This window comes from Phoenix dactylifera, unplaced genomic scaffold, assembly GCF_009389715.1.
Source record: "Phoenix dactylifera cultivar Barhee BC4 unplaced genomic scaffold, palm_55x_up_171113_PBpolish2nd_filt_p 002149F, whole genome shotgun sequence".
Lineage (NCBI taxonomy): Eukaryota > Viridiplantae > Streptophyta > Magnoliopsida > Arecales > Arecaceae > Phoenix > Phoenix dactylifera.
This window is the reverse complement of record NW_024069414.1, coordinates 15,550-39,471: the sequence shown is the minus strand read 5'-3', so window position 1 is coordinate 39,471 and position 23,922 is coordinate 15,550. Positions and strand designations below refer to the sequence as shown.

Sequence of the window (23,922 nt, the reverse complement as noted above, 5' to 3'; positions counted from 1 at the left end):
GAGGGAGGGGCGCAAGCCCCTCCCCCTTGATCCATTGGTGCGGCACAAGAGAGGGGGCCGGCGCCCCCTCTTTGGAAAGATGTCTAGGGCTCCTACTTAGTAGGAACCCTAGATGGCTATAAAAGGAGGTGTGAGGCCGGCGCCCTATGCATAGAAGAACTCCTCCTTCTCCTTGCCGTGAGCCTCCCTCTCCTCTCCTCTTGTGATCAGCCGCAAGCAAGGAAGACCAAGGCCAAAGGTTGGCGGCATCCTCTTCCTCCCTTCTTCCTTCCAACGCAGGGAAAAGAAAGAAGGCTGCGTGGGGATTCTTCTTCTTCCTCTTCTTCAACCTTCTTCTTCCTCCTCTCAAGCACTTTCAAGAGTTGAAAGAAAGAGAAGAGATCAGCCATCAAAGGAGTCTTTGCAAGGGAGCTAGCACCCCGGGAAGACAAGAAAGCTTTGATCGGTTCTCTACTTCGTGTGGATACCCGTAGAGGCCGGACGTTTGAACGGCTTCAAGCGAACCCTCTCTCATAACCACGAATTCAGATTCGCGGTGATCATCTACCCGCGCAAGGTGAAGATTTGATCTTCCTATTAGTTCTAAAAGTTTTAATTCTTACCTAATTACGAAAGGTCTCGAAACAAGCGTTCATGCGATGAACGTCGAACCCGTGCATGCCGATTCCGCTGCCATCTGAAAAATTTTTGAAATATCAGCAGCATGGGCGGGTTCCCAACAGTGGTATCAGAGCCTAGGCTTCGTAGATTAAGGTAAGAATTAAATATCTAAAGGCATATTAGATCTGAAAATTAAATGATCATGCATGCTGAAAAATTCTGCATGCAGATTTTTTCAGGGGTGCTGATTTTTACATGCTGATTTTTATGTGATAAAAAGATGATTCTAATTGCATTGTTAATGGGATTACAAAGTTTAGAATCATGATTAGCATGATCAGCGACCTATGTCATGATATAATCAGTTAGTTTTCAGATCTGAAATTATAATTGTAGCATACGGTGATGATCATAGGATTCAACCCCTTTTGGTATCAAATGTAATGACCTGCGATGTGATCTGCGATGTCATGTAATTTTTTAGATGCTTGCATGCATCTTATTTGATGTTTTGAGAGGCCTGCGTGCCTCCTAAAAGGAGATGTAAATTATTTTTATTTTTATTTACATCTGGTTGTATTTCTGTGATGTGATGTACATCAACGATCAAGTCGAAGACGATGCATGAGATGAACAGGGGTCTAAGCGGTTGATGGCGATGGGATCAAGAGTTGATCAAGGATCGAATCAAGGAAGCTTGGATCCAATTCAAGAGTTGAAGACCACTTGATCGATTGATGTGCATGTGCTTGTAATACGACCTAATTAGAATCCATGATCATCACCTAGTTAAAGTTTAGCTTTAATTATTGCCGCGATTATAACTGCCTGCAATGCGCCGTTTGCATGTGATGTGAATGAGAGTCAGGTAGATAGGTCTACATGTGATGTAGCAAACCCAATTGAGACCTAAATCAAAACCTCCTCAATCAAGTCGAGAGTGAACCGACATGAGCAAGTCATATTAGATTAATTGATCTAATTGGTGTCTAGGAAAGCATGAAAGGTGGTTACTTAATTAGGACCTTACTCTCTGAGTAAGGGGAGCCTCCCACCTGCTTACCTGGCCAATTGTTCGATTACCTCTTATGAAAAGCTCAAGTTGCAAACACTAAGACCTGATTAACCAATATTAAGTCAATAGGTCTTCCACTGTAGTAGAGCTGCTAAGGCCTTTCTGATGTTGACTTGTCTCGGCTGGATACAGTGGTCAAGTTGCATTTGGAGGCTGGACCTCTCTATAGACATGAGATGTTGTAGGGTAAAGGTGGGGTTGGGCACCAATAACTGTTAGGTGAGGACCCAATAACGACTTTATTCCTACGGTTATACGGTGGGTCTGACTTAACTAAGAAATGGGACCAATAACTGTTAGGTGAGGTCTTCATGGCTTAGAGACCAAGTTGCACTGCAACATGCTTGAGAAGCATTGTACAAGAGTTGTACACTCATCCATCTATGTGTCACCAATAACTGTTAGGTGAGGTGGCATGTAAATCGGTGGGACCGCAGTACCCACTAGAAACCCTAGTCGTGTGGGATTTCCGTTTTCCTACCAGGGGAGTGTGAGGAATTCGAGAAAATAGTGGGAGTCACAATTTGTTCTAAAAGACCTTAGGACAGATTAGGATCAAGTACAAAAGTCTAACTAGAATCTTTACTCTCTGCAGATACAATGTCGGCTTCAAACCCTTTGACCCGTATTCTTGAGACCAACCGACTGACCGGAACCAATTACAAGGACTGGCTTAGAAATCTCAAAATAGTTTTGAACTGTGAGAAGATAGGCTATATACTCGATTCAGATATCCCCACATTACCAGCACGGCCCACTGATGTTCAGCGTGAGATGCATAAAAAGTGGTTGGACGATGACATTAGAGTAAAATGCTATATGATGGCATCTATGTCTAATGAACTCCAATGCCAGCATGAAAAAATAAAGACTGCTAGGGATATACTGGCACACCTACAAGAGTTGTATGGTGAGCAGAGTCGCACAGCTCGTTTTGAAGTGTCCAAGAGGCTTTTCAAAGCGAAGATGCGCGAAGGGCAGTCTGTCCATGATCACGGTCTGACCATGATCAAGGACCTAGAGGAGCTTGAGAAGCTCGGTATGGACATGCACAAGGAATTGCAAGTGGATTTGATCCTACAGTCACTTCCTGATTCATTTGGTCAGTTTATAGTAAACTACCACATGAATAAGATTGAATGCACTAAGACTGAACTAATCAACATGTTGGTAACTGCTGAGGGAGCCTTGAAAGGTTCAAGGGGCAATGTCCTCGCTGCTGAGTTGACTTCTGGTTCCAAGAGAAAGTCTACTTGGAAGAAAAAGAAGCCTGCAAAGAAGCAGAAGAAAGACAAGAAGCCAAAGAAGGAAGTTCAAAAGAAAAAGGCTAACGACAAAGGAAAATGTTTCCACTGCAATGTCGAAGGCCACTGGAAGAGAAACTTCCTTCATACCTCGAGAGCCTGAAGAACAAGAAAGGTGACACACCTTCAGAAGGTATAGACTTGCTCATTATTGAAACTAATCTAATGGTTTCTTCTACTTCTAGTTGGGTTATAGATTCTGGTTCTAGTGCTCATTTGTGCACTACCATGCAGGGTCTAAAGGAAAGTAGAAGGCTGGCGGAAGGTGCGGTAACCCTTCGGGTTGGCAACGGGGCAAAAGTTGCTGCTGTGGCTGTGGGCACCTACCATCTGCGACTACCGTCTGGATTTAGTTTAATACTTAGAGACTGTTATTATGTACCTGTTGCTAGCAGAAATTTGATTTCTGTTTCATGTCTAGCACAGGAAGGTCATGTTTTTACATTTGACAAAGACTGCTGTTCTATTTATTTGAGAAATAAAATAGTCGCACGTGGTTTTATGATTGACAGTCTCTATCATTTACATATGGATGTATCTGTGAATGTTACCGAGCAAGATGTGAGTGCCAAAGGATCCAAAAGATCCAGAGATGAGATAAACCAAAGATATTTGTGGCACCTCAGACTTGGCCATATTGGAGAAGATAGGATGAACAAAATGGATAAAGATGGGCTTCTCGGCTCATTGACTTCCGAGTCATATCCAGTTTGCGAGTCCTGTCTTCAAGAAAAAATGGCTAGACTGCCCTTTGTAAGACATGGGGAGAGGACCACTGAAGTACTTACCCTAGTACATACAGATGTATGTGGCCCATTCGATGTGCTAGCCAGGGGACGTTATTCCTACTTCATTACCTTTACCGATGATTATTCACGGTATGGGTATGTGTATCTTATGAGACACAAGTCTGAATCCTTTGAAAAGTTCAAAGAGTTCAAAAATGAAGTAGAAAAACAAACTGGAAAACCTCTTAAGGCTCTTCGATCAGATCGGGGAGGAGAATACCTTAGTAGGGAATTCCGGGACTATCTCAAAGAAAACGGCATAGTCTCACAATGGACACCTCCGGGTACACCTCAACTCAACGGGGTGTCAGAGAGGAGGAATCGGACCCTATTGGATATGGTCAGGTCCATGATGAGCTTCACTAATTTACCTATGTTCCTTTGGGGAGATGCCTTACTCACAGCAATTTATTTGTTGAATAGAGTTCCCTCTAAATCCGTTCCTACCACACCGTATGAGATATGGCATGGTAAGAAACCAAGTCTGGGTCATCTCAAGATTTGGGGATGTCCGGCCCACGTCAAGCGACTACAGGCGGACAAGTTAGAGGCTAGGACCATAAGTGCTCGTTTTATAGGATATCCTAAAGAGTCATTAGGATACAATTTTTACGTCTCAGAGGATCACAATGTGTTTGTGAGCCGTCATGCCATCTTCTTGGAAAATCAGTTTATCCTTGATAGAGGCAGTGGGAGGAAAATTGAGCTTGAAGAGAAAGTCTCTGAAAAGCAACGAGTCATGGATCCTATAGAACCCATTCATACAGAGCCAGTACACGATGTCCCTCGACCACCTCGTAGATCTAGTAGGGTCTCCCATCCTCCCGATAGATACTTAGGTATACTAGAAGAGGATACAGAGGAAATGTTCCTAGTGGGGGATAGGGATCACATACAGAATCCCAAAACCTACAACGAGGCGATATCTAATATCGATTCCGAGAAATGGCTGGAAGCTATGAAGTCAGAGATAGACTCCATGCATTCCAACCAAGTCTGGACCTTAGTAGACCCACCAGAAGGTATTGTACCTATTGGATGCAAATGGATCTACAAAAGGAAAATAGGTTCGGATGGAGAGGTAGAGACCTATAAGGCAAGGCTTGTGGCGAAAGGGTATAGTCAGCGCGAAGGCATTGACTATCAGGAGACCTTTTCACCTGTAGCCATGCTAAAATCCATCCGAACATTGCTTGCCATTGCAGCATTTCATGATTATGAAATCTGGCAGATGGATGTGAAAACTGCTTTCCTGAATGGATATCTTGATGAAGATATCTATATGGAACAGCCTTTGGGTTTCACTTCCAGTGATGGAGATCACAAGGTCTGCAAGCTGCAAAGGTCCATCTATGGACTAAAGCAAGCCTCTCGGAGTTGGAACACTCGTTTCGATGATGCAATCAAAACGTTTGATTTCATCAAAAACGAGGAGGAACCATGTGTTTATAAAAAGGTTAGTGGGAGTGCTGTCGTTTTTCTCGTACTGTACGTAGATGACATTCTCCTGATTGGGAATGATATTCCCATGCTAACCTCGGTCAAGGTCTGGTTGTCAAAAGAATTCTCCATGAAAGACCTTGGGGAAGCATCCTATATTTTGGGAATAAAGGTCTATAGAGATAGATCTAAAAGGATGCTTGGCCTGTCACAGAAAATGTACATAGAGGAGGTGCTGAAGAGGTTCAGCATGGAAAACTCCAAGAGGGGTCTCTTACCCCTAAGGCATGGAATTCATCTCTCCAAGAAGATGTGCCCCAACACATCTGAGGAGATTCAACGCATGAGCAAGATTCCTTATGCATCGGCAATAGGAAGCCTCATGTATGCCATGCTATGTACACGACCTGATATAGCTCTTGCTGTGAGTGTCACAAGCAGATATCAGTCGAATCCAGGTGAAGAACACTGGACAGCTGTGAAGAATATTCTTAAGTACTTGAGAAGAACTAAAGATTTATTCTTGATTTTTGGAGGATCATCAGAGTTAAAGGTAGAAGGGTACACAGATTCAGACTTCATGACTGATGTCGATGACAGGAAGTCAACATCTGGATACGTGTTCTTGTGCAATGGTGGTACGGTGAATTGGAAGAGTTCTAAACAACCGATCATTGCTGATTCGACTATGGAAGCCGAATACATCGCCGCCTCTGAAGCTGCTAAGGAAGGCTTCTGGTTCAAGAAATTCATTGCAGAGCTGGATGTGATGACATCAGATGCCATAACACTCTACTGCGATAACAATGGCGCCATAGCCCTTGCTAAGGAGCCAAGGTCTCATCAGAAGTCTAAGCATATAGAGCGGCGCTTTCACCTCATACGCGACTATGTGGAGAAGAAATATGTAGAGGTGCAGAGAGTAGACTCCGCGGATAACGTGGCAGACCCTTTCACTAAGCAGCTGAGTCAGCAAAAGACTGAAGCCCACCTTGAGAAGATGGGCCTAAGATATATGACCAATTGGCTTTAGTGCAAGTGGGAGATTGTTAGATGTATGCCCTAGAAGCCAATTTGGCTGACACATTGTTGATTCTAGGGACATAATTTTGTACTTGACTATTTATTATTGAATAAATAAAAGGCATCTTTTTCATTCATATTGTTTATGTGTCTATGAATCGTCCAAGAAATTAATAAGATGATGATACATATTCTCAAGAGTTGAGAATTTGAGCCATGTATCATTGGTGATTAATTTCTAAATGCTCCTGATCAAAGGATCATCACGAGGACGGTGATCGATCCGATCAGTGCATAGATCACTCTCCTTCTGGATGGACGAGACTTGAGTCCACAGTGTAGGGACACTGAAGTGATAGTGCAGGTGCTTGTTAGAGAACAAGGGTACTGAGCGTGACCAATACAAGAAGTCACTTGGATGTCTATCCACTCGTCAGTGACTTGCTTGATGTTGCAGTAGTGTGACTGGTCCTTTGACCTGCGGTGCTTCGGCTACTCACAGTGAGGTTATTGAAGTTTGACTGCACACATACATGGTCTCTAGCCATATGGGTCCATGCAGTGTAGATTGGCTGCAGTAAGTTCACTGTAGGAGTAGGGTATGCACCTATATGGAATCTATCGACCTTGATAGATAAGGAGAGATCCTATGTGATTTATAAGACTGAGTTCGTAAGACCTCGGCCGGGGCAGTATGCACAGTGGAGAAAGAGTTTTTCACTATCGAACTCGAGTCGAATAAATCTTGACATATGACAGACGATGGGATTTGACGAGTTGTCCATGACCTCCGTCCTGTAGGGATCCACGATAGTAGGACTGTATCACATGTTAACTGCACCTAGAGGTTCATCATTCCATTCTGCTGGGTAGCCACTACATGCTGCTAGGTGTCACTGGTGGATGGTGGGACTCATAGGGATTATCTTGATGATCGATAAACCCTAATGAGTTGAGTTGGAATCGTTCCAACCCATTGAAAGGAGTTTTTAATGATATAGTGATAGAGATCACAATATATCTCACTACCAGTCAGAATAGAACCTATGGGGTCACACACACTAGAAGTATTGACCGATCCGATGGTTGAAATCGTGATTAGGAATCACAAGAAATCAATTTGATTGATAAGAAGTTGAAGAAGGAAAAAGGAATTAATTAATTGGACTTGAAACAAGAATCCTACTTCGGGTAGGATACCTAGAGTTCTAATTGGATTAGGACTGGGATTCCTACTTGGAATAGGATTCCTCAATCCTAATGAGATTAGGAATTTTGAATCTAATCGGATTCCTACTTGGAGTAGGATTCCTAGGAATCCTAATTGGATTAGGACTTCGGATTCAAATCTAATCCTAATTGGATTAGGACTAAGTACATCCTAATATGGATTAGGGTTTCTTAAGTCACAATTAATTATTAATCTAATGAATCAATAAGACTCCTAATTGGATTAGGATTGAAGAGTTCAATTGAGTCAAAATTGATTCAAGTTCTAATTGGATTAGGACTTACCTAGATTGGATCCATTGGTTCACCCTTGGGCTAAACCTAATAGGATTAGGGCTTGACCACATTAGGGCAATGCAAACCCTAATGTGGACTAGGGTTTACCAAGAGGGAGGGGCGCAAGCCCCTCCCCCTTGATCCATTGGTGCGGCACAAGAGAGGGGGCCGGCGCCCCCTCTTTGGAAAGATGTCTAGGGCTCCTACTTAGTAGGAACCCTAGATGGCTATAAAAGGAGGTGTGAGGCCGGCGCCCTATGCATAGAAGAACTCCTCCTTCTCCTTGCCGTGAGCCTCCCTCTCCTCTCCTCTTGTGATCAGCCGCAAGCAAGGAAGACCAAGGCCAAAGGTTGGCGGCATCCTCTTCCTCCCTTCTTCCTTCCAACGCAGGGAAAAGAAAGAAGGCTGCGTGGGGATTCTTCTTCTTCCTCTTCTTCAACCTTCTTCTTCCTCCTCTCAAGCACTTTCAAGAGTTGAAAGAAAGAGAAGAGATCAGCCATCAAAGGAGTCTTTGCAAGGGAGCTAGCACCCCGGGAAGACAAGAAAGCTTTGATCGGTTCTCTACTTCGTGTGGATACCCGTAGAGGCCGGACGTTTGAACGGCTTCAAGCGAACCCTCTCTCATAACCACGAATTCAGATTCGCGGTGATCATCTACCCGCGCAAGGTGAAGATTTGATCTTCCTATTAGTTCTAAAAGTTTTAATTCTTACCTAATTACGAAAGGTCTCGAAACAAGCGTTCATGCGATGAACGTCGAACCCGTGCATGCCGATTCCGCTGCCATCTGAAAAATTTTTGAAATATCAGCGGCATGGGCGGGTTCCCAACATAAAGGTGGGGTTGGGCACCAATAACTGTTAGGTGAGGACCCAATGACGACTTTATTCCTACGGTTATACGGTGGGTCTGACTTAACTAAGAAATGGGACCAATAACTGTTAGGTGAGGTTTTTATGGCTTAGAGACCAAGTTACACTGCAACATGCTTGAGAAGCATTGTACAAGAGTTGTACACTCATCCATCTATGTGTCACCAATAACTGTTAGGTGAGGTGGCATGTAAATCGGTGGGACCGCAGTACCCACTGGAAACCCTAGTCGTGTGGGATTTCCGTTTCCCTACCAGGGGAGTGTGAGGGATTCGAGAAAATAGTGGGAGTTACATTTGTTCTAAAAGACCTTAGAACAGATTAGGATCAAGTACAAAAGTCTAACTAGAATCTTTACTCTCTGAGGATTATAAAGTCAGCTTCTAGACTCTTAACTCATATCCTATAGAACAACCGTTTGACCAAACCCAATTATAAAGATTGGCTCAGCAAATTTCAAAAATAGTTTTGAATTGTGAGAAATTTGGGTATATGCTAGACCATGGAATCCCCATGTTACCAATCCGTCCGATCACTGATCAGCGTAAGACGCTTGTTAAGTGGACGAACAATAACAATAAAGTTAGGTGCTGCACAAAGGCATCCATGTCCAATGCATTACAATGCCAGCATGAGAAACATAAAGATTGCCAGGGACATATTAAATCACCTGCAAAAGTTGTATGGTGATCAGAGTCACGCAGCTCGGTTTGAAGTGTCCAAGAGGCTCTTCAAAGCCAAGATGCACGATGGGCAGTCTGTCCATGATCATGGTTTGACCATGATAAAGGACTTAGAGAAGCTTGAGAAGCTTGGCATGACCATGCACAAGGAATTGCAAACGGATTTGATCTCGCAATCCCTTCCAGCTTCATATGAATAGTTTATAGTAAACTACCATATGAACAAGGTTGTATGCACTAAAATAGAATTGTTAAATAAATTGGTAACTACCTTAGGAACCTTGAAGAAGTTCAAGGAGCATCGTTTTCGCTGTCAAGTTGGTTTCTACTTTCAAGAGAGAGTCTATTTGGAAGAAGAAGAAGCCTGCGAAGAAGCAGAAGACTAAGAAAACACCAAGTAAGGAAGTTCCAAGAAAAAAGCCAATTGCAAGAAAAAGTGTTTCCATTGCATCATGGACGGCCATTGGAAGAGGAACTGTCCTACATACATGGGAAGCATAAAGTACATGAAGGGTGACAGACCTTCAGAAGGTTTTTCAGATATGCTCAGGATACTTAGGGACTGTGACCTATTGCTAGCAGAAATTTGATTTCTGTATTTTATTTAGCATAGAAAGATTTTTATTTATTTGAAAAATTAAATTGATTTAACATGGTTTTAAGATTGACAGTCTCTATCACATACATATGGATGTATCTGTGAATATATCTGAGCAAACAGTGAATACCATAGGATCTAATAGATCCAAAAATGAGATAAATCTAAAGTATTTAAGGCACCTCAGGCTTGGCCATATAGGAGAAGACAGAATAAACAAATTGGAGAAACATGAGCTTTTGGGCTCATTGACTTTCGAGTCATATTTGATTTGTGAATTCTGCCTTCAAGGAAAGATGGCCAAATTATCCTTTGTAGGACACAGGGAGGTTCACTGAAATACTTACCCTAGTACACACTGATGTGTGTGGCCCATTCGATGTGCAGGCTAGGGGTTGTAATTTTTTACTTCAATTTACCGATGATTATTCACGGTATGGATATGTGTATGAGACACAAATATGAAACTTTTGAAAGGTTCAAAGAGTTTAAATATGAAGTAGAAAAATATATAGAAAAACTCACTAAGGTTCTTCGATCAGATCGAAGAGGTAAATACCTTAGTTGAGAGTTCCGTGATTATCTCAAGGAAAATGGTATAGTTTTATAATGGACTCCTCCTGGTACACCTCAGTTCAACGGAGTGTCGGAGAGGAGGAATCGGACTCTATTGGATATGGTCCGATCCATGATGAGCTTCACTGATTTACCCTTGTCTCTTTAGATAGATGCCCTATTTTCAGTGATTTATTTATTGAATAGAGTTCCCTCTAAATCCGTTCCTACCACACCGTATGAGATATGGCATGGTAAGAAACCAAGTCTGGGTCATCTCAAGATTGGGGATGTCCGGCCCACGTCAAGAGACTACAGGCGGACAAGCTAGAGGCTAGGATCATAAGTGCTCGTTTTATATGATATCCTAAAGAGTCATTAGGACACAATTTTTACGTCTCAGAGGATCACAATGTGTTTGTGACCCGTCATGCCATCTTCTTGGAAAAACAGTTTATCCTTGATAGAGGCAGTGGGAGGAAAATTGAGCTTGAAGAGAAAGTCTCTGAAAAGCAACGAGTCATGGATCCTATCGAACCCATTAATACAGAGCCAGTACACGATGTCCCTCAACCACCTCGCAGATCAAGTAGGGTCTCCCATCCTCCCGATAGATACTTAGGTATACTAGAAGAGGATACCGAGGAAATGTTCCTAGTGGGAGATAGGGATCACATACAGGATCCCAAAACCTACAACGAGGCGATATCTGATATCGATTCCGAGAAATGTCTGGAAGCTATGAAGTCAGAGTTAGACTCCATGCATTCCAACCAAGACTGGACCTTAGTAGACCCACCAGAAGGTATTGTACCTATTGGATGCAAATGGATCTACAAAAGGAAGATAGGTTCGGATGGAGAGGTAGAGACCTATAAGGCAAGGCTTGTGGCGAAAGGGTATAGTCAGCGCGAAGGCATTGACTATCAGGAGACCCTTTCACCTGTAGCCATGCTAAAATCCATCCGAACATTGCTTGCCATTGCAGCATTTCATGATTATGAAATCTAGCAGATGGATGTGAAAACTGCTTTCCTGAATGGATATCTTGATGAAGATATCTATATGGAACAGCCTTTGGGTTTCACTTCCAGTGATGGAGATCACAAGGTCTGCAAGCTGCAAAGGTCCATCTATGGACTAAAGCAAGCATCTCGAAGTTGGAACACTCGTTTCGATGACGCAATCAAAACGTTTGATTTCATCAAAAACGAAGAGGAACCGTGTGTTTACAAAAAGGTTAGTGGGAGTGCTGTCGTATTTCTCGTACTGTACGTAGATGACATTCTCCTGATTGGGAATGATATTCCCATGCTAACCTCGGTCAAGGTCTGGTTGTCAAAAGAATTCTCCATGAAAGACCTTGGGGAAGCGTCCTATATTTTGGGAATAAAGGTCTATAGAGATAGATCTAAAAGGATGCTTGGCCTTTCACAGAAGATGTACATAGAGGAGGTGCTGAAGAGGTTCAGCATGGAAAACTCCAAGAGGGGTCTCTTACCCCTTAGGCATGGAATTCATCTCTCCAAGAAGATGTGCCCCAACACATCTGAAGAGATTCAACGCATGAGCAAGATTCCCTATGCATCGGCAATAGGAAGCCTCATGTATGCCATGCTGTGTACACGACCTGATATAGCTCTTGCTGTGAGTGTCACAAGCAGATATCAGTCGAATCCAGGTGAAGAACACTGGACAGCTGTGAATAACAGTCTTAAGTACTTGAGAAGAACTAAGGACATGTTCTTGGTCTTTGGGAGAAGATCAGAGTTGAAGGTAGAAGGATGCACACATATTGATGATAGAAAGTCTACATCAGAATATGTGCAATTGTGGTTCAGTAAATTGGAAGAGTTCCAAACAATCGATCATTATAGATTCTACCTTAGAAGCTGAATGTTAAGCCGTATCTAAGGGTGCAGTGGGAAACCTTCTGATTAAAAGTTAATTGCAGAGTTAGGTGTAATGTCATTAGATGCCATAACACTTTACTGCGATAACATTGGCACCATAGCACTAGCTATGGAGCCATGGTCTCATCAGAAGTCTAAGCATATAGAGCGGCGCTTTCACCTCATACGCGACTATGTGGAGAAAAAATATGTAGAGGTGCAGAGAGTAGACTCCGCGGATAACGTGGCAGACCCGTTCACTAAGCAGCTGAGTCAGCAAAAGACTGAAACCCACCTTGAGAAGATGGGCCTAAGATATATGACCAATTGGCTTTAGTGCAAGTGGGAGATTGTTAGATGTATGCCCTAGAAGCCAATTTGGCTGACACATTGTTGATTCTAGGGACATAATTTTGTACTTGACTATTTATTATTGAATAAATAAAAGGCATCTATTCATTCATATTATTTATGTGTCTATGAATCGTCCAAGAAATTAATAAGATGATGATACATATTCTCAAGAGTTGAGAATTTAAGCCATGTATCATTAGTGATTAATTTCTAAATGCTCCTGATCAATGGATCATCACGAGGACGGTGATCGATCCGATCAGTGCACAGATCACTTTTCTTCTGGATGGACGAGACTTGAGTCCACAGTGTAGGGACACTGAAGTGATAGTGCAGGTGCTTGTTAGAGAACAAGGGTACTGAGCGTGACCAAGACAAGAAGTCACTTGGATGTCTATCCACTCGTCAGTGACTTGCTTGATGTTGCAGTAGTGTGACTGGTCCTTTGACCTGCGGTGCTTCGGCTACTCACAGTGAGGTTATTGTAGTTTGACTGCACACATACATGGTCTCTAGCCATATGGGTCCATGCAGTGTAGATTGGCTGCAGTAAGTTCACTGTAGGAGTAGGGTATGCACCTATAAGGAATCTATCGACCTTGATAGAAGAGGAGTGATCCTATGTGATTTGTTAGACTGAGTTCTAAGACCTTGGCCAGGGCAGTAATATAAAGTGGAAAAAGAGTTTTCCATTAGCGAACTCGAGTCGAATAAATCTTGACATATTGACAGACGATGGGGTTTGACGAGTTGTCCATGACCTCCGTCCTGTAGGGATCCACGATAGTAGGACTCTATCACATGTTAACTGCACCTAGAGGTTCATCATTCCATTCTGCTGGGTAGCCACTACATGCTGCTAGGTGTCACTGGTGGATGGTGGGACTCATAGGGATTATCTTGATGATCAATAAATCCTAACGAGTTGAGTTGGAATCGTTCCAACCCATTGAAAGGAGTTTTCAATGATATTGTGATAGAGATCATAATATATCTCACTACCAGTCAGAATAGAACCTATGGGGTCACACACACTAGAAGTATTGACCGATCCGATGGTTGAAATCGTGATTAGGAATCACAAGTAGTCAATTTGATTGATAAGAAGTTGAAGAAGGAACAAAGGGAATTAATTAATTGGACTTGAAACACAAATCCTACTTCGGATAGGATTCCTAGAGTCCTAATTGGATTAGGACTGGGAATCCTAGTTGGAGTAGGACTGGGATTCCTACTTGGAATAGGATTCCTACAATCCTAATGAGATTAGAAATTTTGAATTAAAATAGGATTCCTACTTGGAGTAGGATTCCTAGAAATCCTAATTAGATTAGGACTTCGGATTCAAATAGAGTCCTAATTGGATTAGGACTAAAATTAAATATGTCCTAATTTAGATTAGGATTTCTTAAGTCACAATTAATTATTAATCTAATGAATCAATAAGACTCCTAATTGGATTAGGATTGAAGAGTTCAATTGAGTCAAAATTGATTTAAGTTCTAATTGGATTAGGACTTACCTAGATTGGATCCTAATTGGTTCACCCTTGGACTAAGCCTAATTGGATTAAGGCTTGACCACATTAGGGCATTTCAAACCCTACTTAATGTGGATTAGGGTTTACCATGAGGAGGGGGATATGCCCCTCCCTTTTCCATGTGGAGAAGGGAGAAGAGAGCCCCTCTTAGGAAATAACTCTAGGGCTCCTAGATTGTAGGAGCCCTAGATGGTTATAAAAAGGGGCAAAGGGGGCCGGCGCCCTAGATGAGCTCTCCCTCTCCTCTTCCATCACGTGGCCACCCCTCTCCCTTCCTTGGTTCAGCCGCCATCAGCAAGGGGAAAAGAAGAGGAGGCGTCTCCCTCCTCTTGGTCTTCTTCCTTGGCTTCAGCGCGTGTGAAGAGAAGAAAGCTGCGAAGGGATTTGATCTTCTTCCTCTTCTTCATCCTTCTTCTTCCTCCTCTCAAGCACAATCAAGAGTTGATTGAGAGGGAGGACATCAGCCATCAAAGCTATCTTTGCAAGGGAGCTAGCACCCCGGTGAGATAGAGAGCTTGGATCGGATCCTGCTTCGTGTGGATACCCGTAGAGGCCGGACGTTTGAACGGCTTCAAGCGAACCCTCTTCCAAAACCACGAATTCAGATTTGCGGTGATCATCTACCCGCGCAAGGTGAAGATTTGATCTTCCTAATAGTTTTAAAAGTTTTAATTCTTACCTAATTACGAAAGGTCTCGAAACAACGTTCATGTGATGAACGTCAAACCCGTGCATGCCGATTCCGCTGCCATCTGATTTAATTTTTGAAATATCAGCGGCATGGGCGGGTTCCCAACACTAATTTAGTGGATAAAAGGGGTTTTATCATTTAGTCCTTAAACCAGTTCGCGACCAAATGATGAGCTGTCAATTGGACAATAGCTATGTCAAGTATAGGTCGTTGTGTGTCATTAGTTGGTTGTCCTCTTAAACCAAGAAGTGTGGAGACACTGTATGACATACAGGTGAGATGTAGGAGTACATCATCACTGAACAGTGACTCACCTGCGTAGCACTCCACTGTTGGGAGTTAGCTCGCAAAGCGTATGGGCATAAGTACCCCTTAGACCTGAGACTGTCACGGTGACTTGCAAGCAACTCACTGTACTTAGGCACTGGATGACCTGAATTTCTAATTCAGGGATCGGAAGGATGCTGGGTGCAGTCAAGTACTCGCGAAGTCTGTGTACGAGTCAAGATGGGATTGACCGCTCTAGATTATAGGAGTTGTGTCTCGCTGTATTTCAATTCAGTAAAACCTTGGCCAGGGTAAACCAAGTGATGGTCACTTGATTTGATTAATTGAAATACACTATGGATGACTGGACCCAGAGTTCGACAGTCCACTCTGAGGTCATCTTGAGCATCGATGGTCATAGGGATGAATTATGCAACAACCATACGTCTAGGTTCTTGAATGTTGCTTTGCATATTCGACCTATCCGGACGTCGGGTATCATTGCTAGATGGTCACCTCGATTAGTGCATGGAGTAGTCCATGTACTACCGGCTTAGTGTTCGAACCTATCGGAGTCACGCACATTAGTCAAGCTAAGTAGGAAGGTCTTGACCCAATTTAATTAAGAATTAAATTGTGGGTCATTTGGAATTTGGTTCTATCTATGTTCAGCTAGCACTGAACATGAGGTACATGCTAAATTTCATGGATGAACAACTAATTAAGTCTATATTTCGGGTCAATCAAGTTTTAATTAATATAATTGAACTTGATCAGGACTCAATTGTTGAGATTGGATTTGATTGGGTCTAAATTAGTGTAATTGGGCTCGATCATGATTTAATTGGGATTTAATTTCGTATTTGTTCTGATCTAAGTCGGACTTGGATCGAGCCGAAATTGGACCTAATTGTATCTCTCATGAGTCGGACTCATGTGGAATTTTTTCGGGTCAAAAATCATTCAAATGGGCTGTCAATTTGGTTTAGAACCAAATAGGCTTGCTTTATTTCAAAATGGGCTAACCCATTTCCTATTTGACTAATCCCATTTAAATGGTTACGGCTGACTTGTTTTTAAACTCCCATGGACCCGTGGACCACTCCCCCTCATGGACCCTTAAGGATTTTTTTGTGAACCGCGATGGAGAAAAGCCTGGGAGGAGAAAACAGAGCCTTCTTCCTCCCGGCTTCATCTCCACACCATGCCACCGTCTGGCCTCCGGCCGCTCTGCCGTCTGGACCAGAATGTCCGGTTTTGAACCGGCTACATTCCGGTTAAATTTGATTTTTGAAATCCGGCTGTTATCGGATGGATTTACTGTTTTTTCCCCACGTTTGTTTTTGAAACAAACGTTATGAATTTATAACGTATGGATTCGTAAAGACAGTCATTACTCCTCTTAAATCCTCTCTGCGTTGGCCTATAGATAGACCAACGTTTTCCTCTTGAATATAGAACGAATCAGAGAGAAAAAGGTGTGAATCTGTCCGTGAAATTTTGGGAAGAAACTTCACAGACAGAGGCGGCTTCGGTGGGATTTTTCTAAAGGAGAAGAGGAAGAGAGAAGAAGTGGTCCTTCTCTCTCAATCTTCTCCCAGTGGCAAGCATTCAGATCCGGCTTTCTAGTCTACTCTCTTCTCCTCTGCGATCAGTCCAAAATTGAAGCTCTCGGGTTGGAAACGGGAGAGAAGGAAGAAGAAGAAGGAGAGAAAAGAAAAGTGTTTCTTCTAGGGTCCTTTTTGCAAAAAGTGGTTTTGCAAAATACAGATATCGTCCAACCTTCCTACGAAGCTCGACGTGCGTGCGAAGTAGAGGGCTTGCAGATCCAGGCCTTGCAGAGCTACCTTCAGGGATCTAGATTCAGATCCAGATTCAAATTACCTCGACCAACTTCCGCTACGGGCTTGAGGTAATTTTACATAAAAGTTAAATTTAATATTTATAATTGTTATAAATAAAATAAAAAAAATTTAAAACTGATTTTTTTATGCCTGGCGTTCGATTTTATCGGACAACTCGGAAATTTTTTCCTTCAAGAAGATCAGTTTTTGGGCTCTGAGAGCCGAGTCGACTTCAAGACGATCCGAGTCGACTCCGAGGCAGTTCAACTTCAAAGACAGAAGATCGGTTTTTCCGTCTCTGAGAGGCGAGTCGACTCCAAGAGAATTCGAGTCGACTCGAGGAAGTAAACCTGAAAGAAAGATCTCTGGAATCCTGAGAACGAGTCGTCTCCAGAGGGCCGAGTCATCTCCGGATACTGGCGAGTCGACTCCAAGTTTGGGCGAGTCGACTCCAGAACGGGACAGCACTTTAATTCAAATTCTGAACAGTGGGGGAGTCGTCTCCAACAAATCATGAGTCGACTCCAGCAACAGCCGAGTCGACTCCAGATCGAGCGAGTCGACTCTGATCCCAACGGACACATTGTCAGGAGTTGCAGATTGTGCAGAACGGCTCTAAATTGGTGTCTAACGACTAGTTTTCAAAGTGGACTGCTTAAATAGCCAGAGTGAACAGTAATAGACATCAAGAGAGAGATTCCATTAAAAGAAAAAGTGATTTCCACCTACCAAAGGCTCTCAAGAGAAAATACAAGAGAAAGAAGGAAGAAGTGCATTGAACTCCATCCTACAAACGCTTTCCACGCATTCAAGGCTCCCCTTCTGACAGCAAATCTTCAGCACACTCAAAGAGGAGTCTCAAAGTTCGAGAAGCCCCTTCTTCCCCTTCCCAAAATCTGTTTGAGGGCTTCTAACTCTACTTTATTCATATTGTTCATATTTGCTTTTTAAGAAGCTATCCTTGTTCTCTTTCCAAACTGTTTCTCTTACTTGATTCAATCAGGGGATTGAATCAAGGGTGTTAAGGTTGGTTGGTGAGCCGAGGGTAAAACCAACGGTGTTAGGGTTCGATTGTGATCCCAAAAAAATAATCGGATGGTTCTAGTCGGTGAGCCTGTGAAAACCGACCGAGTTCGTTGTGATCTCGTAAAACAACAAGTTGGGTTGTGAGCTTGTAAAACAACCGGCTGTAATCCGAGGGATTATAGTGAACTCCCAAGTGAAGCTTGGGGAGTGGACGTAGGAGCAAGGGTTAGCTCCGAACCACTATAAAATCTCTTGTATTTGTGATTGGTTCATTGTCTCCTCCATCCCCTTCATTCACTACATATAGCAAACTAATTAATCCGCTTGCAATAAGGTTTAATTAGTTACTCATTATCTTTTTATTTGTAATAATCACTTAAAACCTAATTCACCCCCCCTCTTGGGTAGTCTCTTGGGCAACAACTACGCTTTGATTTAGAGATACATAATGCACTATTATTGGTTAGCTTTAACTATCTTTAATGCACTTTGATTCAGGGATATGTAACACACTATTATTGGTCAGTTGGTCTGGTTGGCAGTAGTTTCAAGCGATGAATCTAGACCTTATTAATGGCCGTCTCTCTTGATATGGTTTAGACACATGAAACCCTCATAAGAGCATTGATAAGAGGGGAGACACATTTTTTTCTTTATTCGATATACATTGGTGTAGCAAGGTGACATTGGTAGCCATGTCAGTCAGCAGATTCCTATGCCTTACATGCATAAGCATTGCTTTTTTATTTTTATTTTGGAAATGTATTGCCCACATATTATACATTGATGTCCCTAAATATATTTCCTACTTGAAGAGGGTATCGGGAGAAAACAAACCCATAAAAACAAGTGCCAAGCATATCCTAAGGAACATAGGTTACATTCTTGTAAAACTGCTATAGGATCCCATCTGGATGATAAGGGATGTGAAAGAAAAATATATATGCTCCAAATTTCATCTTTCCCACACTCCTTGGTCTATTGCCTTGCAAATTTCTCCACATGATTTATCTTCCCATGTAACACTCTTGCTCAAGTTTCATTCTTTAATTTGAAATCTTCTAAATCCAAAATTGTTTTCTAATATAAAAAAAATCTACAATAACCAACATACATGAAGCTATAACCAAACATACTTCAAAAAGTTACTATTAGGCACTATGATAAAAGAAAAAAATAAGAAAAATATGCATATCCTTTATTTATTTTAAATTTTAAAAAGCATGCTTTATTAAACTTTGTGACATATATTTTTTTATTTTTTATAATAAATATATAAAAAACTTTACTAATTTTGTTGAATTGTGTACAATTTTCTATATCGATTATAACTATTGCTACACGTAACATTTGTCATACTCATTTCTAAACTCACTAACTATAGTTGGGACAAATGTTTAAATGCTTATTGATCGGAATATTTATTAGGTTGATCTATAGCATCTGATTATTCCCTTCTTAAAATTAGAGTTTACATAATTGTACGTACTTATTTTGTAGTTCAAAAATTCATACTAGTAACTTAATTACTTAAACAATATTTTCTATATTGCTATTATTATTATTATTAATATTATTATTAATATTATTATTAATATTATAATCATCATCATCATCATCATTATCTTAGAAAAGGTCTATCGAGTAGAGTTGATCAAACAACGAGCCGGGCCAGGCTGGGCTCTATGGTAGTAGTTAGGTCCAATGCTTGTGCCTAGGTCTGACCCTATTCGGACTTACATTTTTGTCCAGGTCAGCCCAATCTTGAAGAGCCTATCCACCGGATCCAACTTACTCTTCTCCCCTCCCAAATATTATAGGCTAAGTACAATATGATATATTATTATATCATTGTAATATATAATTATTTAATATAATTAACATATAAAATAAATGTATAATCTGGGTAGCGATGAACTAGCTTTTTATTTTTTCAGGTCTAGCTTGATTTTTAGATGGTGTCTACTCTTTCTTGCGTAAGTCTATTTCATGGGTCTATTTCTAGTGTACATTCCGGATGGGCTGGGCTGGCTGGGCGGCCATCTGGCCCATGATTAGGTCTGCTAGCTATCTAGGCGGCACCGGAAGAATAAAATAAACGGATTAAAAAGTCGGAAAACAAAATGAACGTGCCTTCCTCGGGCTTCATGAAGTCATCTGTAGTCCACAAACGAAACGACCAGATGAAAATAAAACGAAAATAAACAAAAAATGAAAAAGAAAATCATTCCTGTCGCTGACCACGAGGTTGTTCGGCCCTCAAAATCCTCGCCTAAGTGGTTTCCGATGCATTCGGTCTCACCTAACCCCTTCAATTTCAAATTATATATTGCAAACCTCCCCAATCATTCTGCCCTTATTTACCAAATTCCCCCTCTTCCCTTCCCGTAAATAACTCCAAAATCTGGAACATTCTCGTGACGCGCTCCCTGTTCCCTTTTTTTTTTTTGGTACAACTCCTTGTTCCCTTCGCTCTTTTTTTTTTTTTTTCCTTGTTCCCTTCGCTCTTCCCTTCTCGCCTCTCCAAGTCCTAAAGACCATCCAAGATTCTAAAGCCCTCCACAAATACCCCCAAACCCCAATCCTAACCCTAACCCTAAACCTAGCTCGCCCCCAAAACCGGCCATGGATTCCCTCACCGGAGCCACAACCTCCATGCACGCCGAGGGAATCCTCTTTTCCACCTTCCGCTCTACCTTCAAACCCTCCACCCCTCCCAAAGCCCTCCGTTTCCAGGCTCCGTTTCTCTCCAAATCTAGGGTTTCCTGGGATTCCAGGGTTAGGGCTTCATCCAGTTCCAGCCCTCCGAATCCCCTCGCCCGAACCATCGGCTCCGCCGCCTCCGGCGCGCTCGTCCTCGCCGCCACCACGACGGCGCTCCTCGCCGGCAAGTTCTCCGCGCCGCCGCCGGCAAGGGCCGAACACTCCGCTCCGCTGGCGACCGAGGAGAGAACCGAGGCCACCGAAGTCGAGACAAAAAACGACTCCTCCACGCTCTCCCAATATCTGGAATCCAACTCCGAGGCAGTGGGCGCCCTCCGGACCACCCTCTACAAGAAACTCGAGGAGGGAGAGGACTCCGAGGCCCTGGAGATCCTCAAACGTTTGATGGCCGCGCAGCCGGTTGAAACCGAGTGGAAGTTCCTCGCTGCCCGACTCCTCAACGAGATGGGGGAGGCCGCCGAGTCCCGGAGGCTCTTCGAGGAGATCCTTGCAGTGGATCCTCTCTCCTTTGAGGCCCTCTTTGAGAACGCGGTGCTCATGGACCGGTGTGGCGAGGGGAATGCGGTGATTGAACGGCTGGAGAGGGCTCTGGATCTTGCGAGGGCCGAGCAGAAGGAGAAAGCGGCGAGGGACGTGCGTCTGATCATGGCCCAGATACAATTCTTGCAGAAGAATGTTGATGAGGCTCTATCAACCTATGAGGAGTTGGCCCGGCAGGACCCCAAGGACTACAGGCCGTACTTTTGCCAGGGGGTGATTTATAGCTTGTTGGATCGGAACAAGGAAGCAAGGGAGAAGTTCTCAAAGTATCATGAGCTTTCGCCGAAGAAGTTTGAAGTGGATGCCTACTTGCAGTCGCCTCTGTCGAGGGTGAAGCTCTTCGGGACTGGAGACTCTGAGATTTGAAGTTATATTTTCTTTTGGCATGCCGAGAAATCAAAAAGATGGAATAATTGGAGAGAGGTGAGCTTCTCCTGCTTGAGAAATTGTTGTACGATGATGCCACATTGTTTCAAAAATTTTGCAGCGTGCATGCTGTAAGGGCTATATAGGATATAATAATTCAGTAACTCTGTTCTGAAAGATATTACTCTTATTTTGCCCTGTGATGGTGAATTCAATACATGATGAATCATTTGGGCTTCGAATTCTTCTTTGGCCTTCTGTTTCGATTGTGCTTGAAGTTAAATTAGCAATGGAGGTGTGGTGCAACTGTCTCGACACAGCATTGGGCTGAGCGCATGGCTTTGTTGTTATGGTTTATTTATTCTAATGAGTTACAATGTCTGATATGTGATGAATGATTCTGAACACCAAGTTCAGTTAATCTGAAACTGCATGACTTTAACATTACTGGGCAATGTTCATTTTTGGCATCTAGTAGTCACTATAGTATTCGATTAGAGGTGTACTATTGCATTCTTTCAAAACTGATCAAAATCTTAACTTGACTGTAAGTGTAAGTGATTTCTTTTGTTCTCCATCTGGTAATAATATCCATTGTCAGTGTATTTTTGTTCTACATCTGGTTTTGTGGCTTTCTTAGAAAGAGTTTGTTAAAGATTTCTGTACAGATGTGAGGAGCATTAGGTTGTGTTTTTTTCTCACCTTTCTTTTCCCATCCAAGTTGAGCAGCTCATTTTCCTTGTTCTGGGAGGCCAGACTCGTTTCACTGCCATTAATGAGGCAAACTCCATTGGCAGCAATTAGAAGATGGAGCTAGGCTAGCACAGTGGTGTGAGATGTGAATTATTTTGAGTTACTAACAGACATTACAATGGTAGTTATCGAAGGAAAACAAGGGAAATAAATCATTTGGTAATTTTTTTAAAATGACTTATTCATCATATTAATTTCATTATGAAAGCCTGAAAGTTGACTGCTCCAATTTCTGAAAAAACAGGAAGACTGAATAAATGCAGAGACTTTAGTACTGTAAGGGGAATGTAGCTCATCGTCAGGAAAGCTTAACAACTATTGGAGGGAGCTAAATCTTCTATAGAATGCAAGGGAGAATGGGATTAAAGCAAGGACACATTTTTCTTAAAACCCCTGATGCAAGTGAAAACAGTCAACCTTCTTCCAGAAGATTAATATAGATCAATTTCTTTAGCGAATTAATTTGTAATTTCATCTGTCTTTTCTGTTCTCCTCTATTTCTTCTTCTGTGTCTTTCTTTGATCCTCTTTATTCTTCTGTTTTTTTCTTCTTAATCTTCTCTTTTTACCTAATCTTCGCACTTTCTCTGTCAATGGTTTTTCACTTTTCTGCTTCTTACTGTTTTACTTATTTTCTTGTTAATCCCTCTCTTAATTGTTCACAGCTTAGTCCTATGCAATACAATACGGAAATTATCTATCAGTTCATTGCTGCTTAATTAGATTATATCTGCTTTTATCCTGGTGCCTATTTTGATAAGATATAGTTTACCACTGTTTAACCTGATTCAAAATTTTATCTGATAGATTTGTATTGAAAATCTTGTATGCTCATTATATCCAAGATCTCTTTTGGAGGCTAGTTTGCTATGCAAGTTGTGCAAGGGTTGAAAAATGTAAGCTGGTTCAGATTTAGTCATATCTAAATTGGGCAGATCTTATTAGATATCAATCAAATTTGTTGTTATGTAGCGTGTCTTTATTCGTCTACAAGGCTACATCATTTTGGTGTTAGGACAGTTTATGCTGCCTAATCATGGTTGTAGAGTTTCAGAGAGCTAGCCAAGGGAATTGATGCAAAAAAGTAGGTTGTGAAAGAGTCTGCGGTATATAGTTATTTGTTGCATGGTTTGTTATCTTCATCTTTTGGTTTAATTTCACAATCCTTATGCGTTTAGCTATTCACTAGGTGGTTATTGTCATTTTGGATTTGTTTAATTCAATCCTTATAGGGGTAGGAGGGGTGTTCTCTTTAGCCAATTGATAGGCTCTATTAGCTGGCTTTTAGGAGGTCTTGGAAATTTTACTCATAATTGAGAGGAGTAAGAAGTCTGCAGGCCTCTTTTCCTTTCTCCTCTTTCCTCTTATTCTTCATATTCTATCTAATTTTCCCTTTGTTCTTATTTTTTTCCTTGTTCTCTTTCTTAGTTTTCTATTTTATTTTTCCTTCTTCTATACTACGATTGCTCACTGGTTTTCACA

General features: G+C 42.0%; 1 protein-coding gene across 1 annotated transcript; it reads left to right on the top strand.

Moving 5' to 3' along the window:
• Positions 1-20,539: 20,539 nt before the first annotated feature.
• Positions 20,540-21,930, top strand: LOC120109413 (protein SLOW GREEN 1, chloroplastic-like). The gene has a single exon (XM_039123173.1). The coding sequence runs from the start codon at positions 20,684-20,686 to the stop codon at positions 21,686-21,688; it is 1,005 nt and encodes a 334-aa protein (XP_038979101.1). The 5' UTR covers positions 20,540-20,683; the 3' UTR covers positions 21,689-21,930.
• The last annotated feature ends 1,992 nt before the right edge of the window (positions 21,931-23,922 follow it).

Bases quoted from the DNA above. Each gene is read 5' to 3' on its own strand.
- LOC120109413 (XM_039123173.1), top strand. From the start codon at position 20,684: ATGGATTCCCTCACCGGAGCCACAACCTCCATGCACGCCGAGGGAATC.